Source organism: Eurypyga helias, unplaced genomic scaffold (genome assembly GCF_000690775.1).
Source record: "Eurypyga helias isolate BGI_N326 unplaced genomic scaffold, ASM69077v1 scaffold46863, whole genome shotgun sequence".
Classification (NCBI taxonomy): domain Eukaryota; kingdom Metazoa; phylum Chordata; class Aves; order Eurypygiformes; family Eurypygidae; genus Eurypyga; species Eurypyga helias.
The window spans coordinates 2,597-10,918 of NW_010241656.1; the positions used below are offsets into that span (position 1 = coordinate 2,597).

At 50.4% G+C, this 8,322-nt stretch overlaps 1 protein-coding gene across 1 annotated transcript in view; it reads right to left on the minus strand.

Annotated features, from left to right (window-relative positions):
- The window catches only part of LOC104507494 (glucose-fructose oxidoreductase domain-containing protein 2), a gene marked incomplete at its 3' end in the record, with an annotated part of 7,394 nt that extends 1,059 nt beyond the window's left edge, over positions 1–6,335 (minus strand). The window contains exon 1 of the mRNA XM_010148803.1: positions 5,990–6,335. Coding sequence (XP_010147105.1) covers positions 5,990–6,248 — 259 coding nt within the window. The remainder of the gene's footprint in view (positions 1–5,989) is intronic.
- Positions 6,336–8,322: the final 1,987 nt, after the last annotated feature.

Sequence of the window (8,322 nt, forward strand, 5' to 3'; positions counted from 1 at the left end):
TGCTCCGGTCGCAGAGCTGACAAACTCCCACAGAGAGAGGCTCCAAATAAAGTGAGGACTTTTACATCATGAAAGGTTAACGGCCAAATGGCATTACACAGCATCGAAACAAGACACAGTCCGTGTGTTGTAGCTAGAAAATAATTTCAATGACTGTACAGCCAGAGGAGAAAACCCATCACACCTCCTGCAGGGACGGGGTCAGTGACGGGGAGATTTGATTTTCACTTTGTGTTTCACCGTCACTGTGAATTATTGTTTTAAACAGATTAACAGAAACAGGACATACATGATGCCTGTGTACACAGTACAAGCATGGGAAGCGATGCTTTGGTAGGTGGGTTGTTTCCAAAGCACAGCTAATTGGAAAGCAAAACGGTTTGGGCTGTGCGTAGAGCCTACTCCTTCACTCAGACCCAAAGGTGCCTGTGTCACAGACGAGAGCTGCACGCACCAGCTGACCCGCTGCGGTTTTATTCCTACTGATGCACCTTACCTTGTGCTCAGCCTGAATCATGGAATGGGTTGCGTTGGAAGGGACCTTAAAGACCATCTAATTCCAACCCCCCTGCCATGGGCAGGGACAACTTCCACTAGACCAGGTTGCTCCAAGCCTCATCCAGCCTGGCCTTGGACACTTCCAGGGAAGAGATGTCCACAGCTTCTCTGGGCAACCTGTTCCAGTGCCTCACCACCCTTTCCGGGAAGAATTTCTTTCTGATATCCAATCTAAATCTCTCCTTTTTCAGTTTAAACCCATTACCCCTTGTCTTGTCCCTACCTGCCTTGGTTAAAGTCCCCCCCAGCTTCCTTGTAGCCCCTTCAGGCACTGGAAGGTGCTATAAGGTCTCCCCGGAGCCTTCTCTTCTCCAGGCTGAACAAGCCCAACTCTCTCAGCCTGTCCCCATAGCAGAGGTTCTCCAGCCCTTGGAGCATCTCCGTGGCCTCCTCTGGACTTGTTCCAACTAGTCCACATCCTTCTGATGTCATGTTCCCCAGAGCTGGACGCAGCACTCCAGGTGGGGTCTCACCAGAGCAGAGTACAGGGGCAGAATCCCCTCCCTCGCCCTGCTGGCCACACTTCTCCTGATACAGCCCAGGATACGGTTGGCTTTCTGGGCTGCCAGCGCACACGGCCGGCTCATGTCCCGCCTTTCATCCCCCAGTCCCCCCAAGTCCTTCCCCTCAGGGCTGCTCTCTATCCACTCTCCACCCAGCCTGTCCCTGTGCTTGGGATTGCCCCAACCCAGGTGCAGGACCTTGCACTTGGCCTGGTTGAACAATGTGGACATGTTGCTCAATCTACGTGAACAGTCAACAGTTCATTTTTTTAAACTTTAAGGCAGAAATAAGGAGCATCCCAGTGGGAGCTTCACCCAAGTTCCTCCACTGCCAGGAAGAACTCACCCAGGAGCAGCCTGCGCTCCCCGGTCGGAAGAGTTTTTAATCGACTCCCCGGTGAGCAGATACCAGCACAAGCGCTTAAATGGGTCTCTCACACACGAGGGGAAGCCAGGTCCCATGCTGCAGCTCCTGCTCCCAGCATTCCACCCCCCGGATACACTGAGCAAGCCTCTCGGGGACCGGCTGAGCAGCCCAGGGGCCAGCGATCTCCTTGGCCAGGGACATCCAGAGCTGAAGAAAACTCAAACCCATATTTCTAACCAACACAGGCAAAATCCAGTCAGAAAACAAGACTATAAGTTTTAGTGGGCTCTTCCAAAGAAATCCTCTAAATCAACGAGTCAACAGAAGCCTTAAAGAACAGCAGCGACCCTTGAGCTGTGTACACACGGGGTACGGCTCTGCCGGTGCGGCCCTCCCTGTCACACAGCCCCACCACCCTCCACCGTGTATTTGGTGGCACAGGAACCGGCTCAGGCTACAAACCCAACATGGAAATATTCACTCATCTTGGATCTTTTCCTGGCAGGTTATTGCCCCGAGTTGACTTTTCAAGGAGCGTGACAGCGTCCACACAGAAGGGACTGGGTCCCTGCAGCGGGGGACTGAGAGCGGAGAGGGCCTGGCCAAGGGAGACCACCCTGCCACCTGGGACGGCCGTTTCACAGCCTTGGAAAAGGAAACTCCCTCTTTCCAAGCAGGCGGGTTAAACCAGCTCACGTGGGCCTAAGCCCACAGAAGGGGCTGCATGCCTGGAAGGAGCTGGGCAGTTGGATTTCCCTCCATCAGAGGCAGAGAGCGAGGCCAGCAGCAGTTCCGTGGCCTGCCACAAAGCTCAGCAGGCTGTCCCAACAACATGGCTCGGGGCCTTCCCTGAGAACCCCCTCTGTGGGAAGCACATCAGCTCCTGCAGGGCATCGCTCCATGAAGCCCTACGATTTACAGCTGTTCAACTGTAGCAGTAAGAGGGAAAAGAGAGTAAAAGGTCAGGAGTCCTTAAACAAAACATCTACTCCCTTGCTCAGGGGCAAAAGGACCTGTCAGATTCCAACAATTTTCATAACTATTCCTAGTTTAGTAAATAAACAAAACATTTTAATGAGAATCAAAAGACTTCTGTTGATGTAATACACGGCTTCACTCACTGAAATACCAGATTTAAAGTGTGTTCACATCCTACGGAAGCCATCAGAAAACAACAGGCGAGCCAAGACTTACTGGACAGCTGAATAAACCCGACTGTTTTCTCCTAAAGGAACCTTACATCCCTGCTCAGACCCACACCGTCCACCAGCACTGAGGCATCCACTTCCCCTGCGGCTGCTTCGCCATGCCACATCCCAAACTTGCCCCACGTGAAGTATCTTAGAGCCCTGGGTAGTAAAATGCAAGCACAGAAACCTCGCTGCCCTTTCATGCTATCTGGTGGATGCTTACTAAAACTTAGTAAAGGTATTTATCCCACGTAAACATGTCCATGGAGCAGACACCCAGTTCTTTACTCTCCTGAATAAGGGGAGATACCTGAGGTTGCACCTAGGAAGATGTACAACTGGCATGTGTTGAAGCACACCAGGCCATTGATGTGTCCACCGTAAGAAGTTGGGAGTGTCTGAGTTTTCCCAAATATCCGGCTGTTTCAAACATACTTGCTCTAGGAGCCTCCCAAAGAATGAACGCTCATTCCAAAATACACTCCTTCATTTCACTTCTTGTTTGCTTATAGTTCGAAAAGACCTCCGCGCTGCCTGTTACAGAGCCGGGAAGCACCATATGCAAAAAGTGCGCCCAGCATGCTTGTTCATCCTGTTTCAAGAGCAGGAAGTCTGGATTTGTTCCCAACACAAAGCAGTGATAGAGCCCTTTCTGACTCCTTCCTTCATCATTAACATACACAGGTTACAATTTGTAGGGACTCCATAAAATCAGGGGTCAAACAATCTACATTGCAAAGAGGAGTTAAACGATGTAGTCAACCAGCATAAACCAAGAGACAAGTAAAAGATTCCTCTGAGCCACTCCACAAACCACCTGTTGGATGGCTGGGCTCGGTCCATGCAGCAGCATTCTCTCTAGCACCCTGAAGACACGTTACTCTGAGGACTTCTCATGCTCTGCCTCCCTGAACTTCACGTCATGCACAAACAGCCCATGTTTTACATTCCACTCCAGCCAGTAACTCCGCTCCGGGCTCACCTAACGCGACGGTGGATGCATCTGAACTGTGGGACGTGAACCACAACACAGACGTTTTGTGAAATTAATTTAGTCCCTCTGAGATCAAAAGCAGCACAAGTTTTAGGATAGCTTCTTGCTCTGCCTGTTGTGGAGATAAACCATAAGATTACGCCGATCTTAATTTGAATCATCCTCTGGGCTTTGATCTGTTCTGGCTGGTTCATGAACTCAATCCCGCGCGACTGCTTTGCCCCCATCACACCAAAGCTGCACCGAGGCTTGTTGGTGGATGCCTGTCAGTAAAACCTGTGCAAGCAAATCACACCGCCTGGAAAACTGGGTCTCTCTCCCCTCTCCACCAGAAATAAAAATGTAAGCATGTTTTAAAAGAAAACTAAAAAAATAATGAAAGTATTAAAATGTATACAAATAAATGATAAAAAGTCGAAGAGCTTAAAAACCCCCCAAGCAAACAAACCACACCAGACCATTATCACTACACCACATCTGATCTTTCCCAAAGCCCAGACTCTGGGCTAGTAAACACCAACCCATTATAGACAATTCACAGCCAATAATTCTCCAATGATAAACATCCATCTGAGCTTTCAGAGAAAACCTACTTGCCCTCCTCGGCCCTGCCGTGACTGTGTTCCTTCAGGATGCTCAGTCGCAGCAAACCACCCGGCGCTGGCGTAACACATGTCACGACACACTTGGCAGCGAATTTATGAAGAACACCGAAAGACAAGGTCAGCATCGTGCTGGCCCTGAGCCGCCTCCATCCGTTTGCAGATCAGAACATTTCAGGATGGACAGAAGTGAAGAACAAACCACCCTTTACTACTTCTTCCATCCCTTTCCCCAGCTTTTGCAGCTTTCCACTACCCTGTTCCTGCAGCCAAGCACACACATCACGCTGTGCTTCTGCACCAGCTTCACCCCCCTTTTCTCCTCTGCTTAATGCCATTTCAGGGTTCCCAGCCTTCAAAGAAAGAATCTCGATCCATTTTTACCTAACAGTTCACCAGAGAAGGGTCAATCCTCCCCTTTTAGCCCATCTGACCATCAACAGCCACGAGAACTAGTGAAACACTTGCTACCCAACAAGTGTATAAAAGAACTTACAGCACATTTACAGAGAAATTCTAACTTACAGTTCAAACACTCCAAGATCAGAACACCTTAAATTCAAAGGACAGTAGTCTAACAAGGTAAACAAACAAATCTAACGTGAAACAAAACAAAAAAAGCTTAAAACCTCTCCCTGCCTATCTCAGTGGCATTGCAAATGTTTGTGCAGGGAGCTGTTGACTTCCAGAAGAAATCACCCTAGGGCAAAGCTGCCAAGAACAACAAATCACCCTGGCTCACACGGTTTGAGATATTACCCTAAATATCTCCTAAAATTAACGGGTGGATCTCCTGTAAACGCGGCAAAGCTACCGCGCTGGTTGTTTACAGGACGGCAGAGCAAACCCACGCCGTACAGGGGAGAGGACATTAACACTACAAAGTCACATGCTGGAGAATTAAGAAACATCAGGATGCCCAGGCAGTTGGCTCCCACCTCCCTGCCCAACCAGTTTGGGGGGGTCATCCCTTCTCACCCAGCCCCTTCACCCAGCCCATCTCGCTGGATTCCTCCTGCTGTCTCCATCTCCTCCCCCAGGGTCTGCCCTCCTGCGACAGGGGGAAGGATTCCTCCAGCAAGGCAGCACCCGGGACCATACCGGCCTGCTACGGACACGGGTGTCCGAAGGGAGCCCCGGGGGCGGCAGGGTTGCAGCAGGCAGGCCAAAACCAGCAGCTGCAGAGAATTTAGCTCCTAGCTCACAAGGTTCCTCAGAGGGCATGCAAACATTTTTTCCAAAGGCTTTTAACTTTCAAGTTTGGTTTTATTCATGGGGAAAACTGAAAGCAGAGCTCAACAACTCTCCCCCCTCCGCCCCAAATCTTGGTTTGCTATTGCAGAATGTGGGAAGATTTGAAATTAATTAAGTAATTTGTTGGGGGGGTGTGTCTGTGTGTGTTGGGTTTTTTGGCTGTTGGTGGTGTGTTGGTTTTTAAAATGGGCATAAACAAATTTTACGCTCTCAACACCATGTCAGAAACAGTTCATTTTCATTAAAACCTGCCCACTGTAAGTTCAGTCTGAAGAAGACATGAGATGTCTCAGCCCAGCTAGGTAAAAATTGTAAAGCTATAAGCAATCAGAAACGGCATTTTTACAAAAAACTTCTGGGTAACCTTTCTCGCAGGTGGCACTACCAATTCCACACAGAACCTTTTAGCACTGCTCTTGCACACTGGTGCAACCAGAACCCTGCTGGGCCAACTGCTTCCCATTTCCATCTGCCAACCAGCTATGGATTTTTTCGGTCCAACTCCAAAGACAAAAAGGTACCTAGAGCCTTCACGGCAATTTGCCGAGTTAGCGGCGGAGGGATGTTGATGCAAACCAAGTCTACGTCCTGGTGCAGCAAGACGTCGTCAGTCCGACTCGTGTAGAAGGAGATGTTCATCTCCTCTGCCAGCTGTTTGGCCTCCTCTTCGGTCTTCCCCCAGAGCGCTTCGATGGAGAAGCCTTCGGCTCTCAGCAAGGGCACCAGTACCCGGGCGGTGCTGCCGGTTCCAAACACACCCACTCCAGGAAGCATTTTCATTCTGCATTCGGTCAAGCATCAGGCTCTACACGTAGGCCTTCCATAAAATATTTGGCTCCTCAGCTTCCCGTTCCATCCACAGTTCCTAAAACACAGAAAGTTACAAGTCAGTGACAACAAAAGGGCCATTTTGAAACCAAACGCACCTACCTTCTACCCTACACGTCATTCCACATTTTCAAAGTTCCTAATGAACAAACCAACCCTCCCGAAACCTGCCATCCGTAGAGAAACAGTGGTAAGGGGCAAATCTAACGCTCCTGTTGCAGAAGAAGGGTGAGAAAGCTTGGCAAAGCCACGAGCATCGCCTGGGCCTCAAAACTCAAGTAACGTGCTGCGATGACGTAAGTCTCTAAACGAGATACAGGTTTGTGAGATGAGGCAATAGCTTTAATTAAACTGACAGAGAGAGTTGGAAATAATAGGCAAGCTCTTGGGCACGTAAAGCTTTCCTCCGTAATAAACACAGACTGAAACCAACTACTTGGAGCTGAACAATGTTACGGCAAATAGCGAAGCCGCTCCAGAGGGTATCTGGAAATTACATCCTGGGCTCACAGAGCCTGTTTAGCCTGGGGAGGGGAAGGCTAGAAGGAGAGATAATGTCAGTGTTTAAATACATAGGAAACTGCTTTTGGAAAGGAAAAGGGCACTCCTCTACATCCACTGGGGGTAGGTCAATTTTTACTTAACCCAGGACAGCTATAAATATCTCCTTCTCCCCAGGCCGTTCAACCTCCAGGAGCGCAGAAATTTGAAGTCCCATCCTACAGTCACAGAAAGGAGCTGGGACTCCTTCGAGCAACAAGCATGTGTGCGACCCAACGCAATGAAAAACCCGAGGATTCCTACAGCATCCCATTCAATCCCACTCTGAGGCAGTCCGGGAACTCAGGAGCTGGTGGAGGAGCGCAGCAGCAGCAATGGGGGTGCCGCTTTCATCCCACTGGTCACTGCTGTTGAGTTTGCAAAGAAAGCAGACAAGTAACAGGGGCTGTACGAGTCATAAAGCTGTTACTGGTTGCAACATCCTCACGATCTTAAGGCTGCACGACAATCTTTGACAAAATCTACGCAGCAACTACTCAGATTTCTACTCTGCATTAGGGGTCTCGCCCCAGTGACATGAAGGCACTGCAGAGACCTCCTGTGAAAACAGGGGCTGCCCGAGAAGCGTCCGTTCTGCAAGGACCCCAGCAGAGGGGACAGAAATGCTGGCAGAGACTGCGGGTATCACTCTGGGGGGCAGCAAGGTCTCTGCATGAATACAGCCGGCGGAATTTCACCGGTCCTTGAGAAGTTGGAGGTCACCTCCTATGTGAAGCCACTGTTTCCTGTCAAACTGTTCCTCCAGCCTTCTGGCACACGTGTACCTGACGCTCTGTCTGCAGTGGTTGACGTGCACATGGTTCATGTGTCAGACAGCAGTGTGCTCTCTTTACTAAAGGGGACTTTTTACAAGGGCCTGTAGTGACAGGACAAGGGGTAACGGGTTTAAATTGAAAGCGGGGAGGTTTAGATTGGATATCAGGAAGAAGTTCTTCACGGAGGGGGTGTGTAGGCACTGGAACAGGTTGCCCAGAGAAGCTGTGGATGCCCCATCCCTGGAAGTGTCCAAGGCCAGGCTGGATGAGGCTTGGAGCAACCTGGTCTAGTGGAAGGTGTCCCTGCCCATGGCAGGGGGGTTGGAACTGGATGATCTTTAAGGTCCCTTCCAACCCAAACCATTCTGTGATGCTATGACTCTATGATTCTAACTGTGCTTTTACTTCAGTGCAAGCGGGTTGTGTGATAACCCACGAGCCCAAAGCCTCGAGCATCTCCCAGCACGCCTCTGGACAAGACCGGCACAGCTCTGTCCTTCCTGGTCCGGATGCGCAAAGGCCCCGTTCCTGGCACACCGCTTCCCGCAGGTACCGCCCGAGGTCAAAGGCGGCGCTGAGGACTGTGTCAGAGACAGCAGCAGCTGGAAAACCATAGAAAACCAAACCGGCTCTCATGGCTATCGCCGTGCTGCAGAGCTCGGGCAGGGCCATGGCAGCCCCGGGGGTGCCTCTGGCCTGGCGCACGGTGC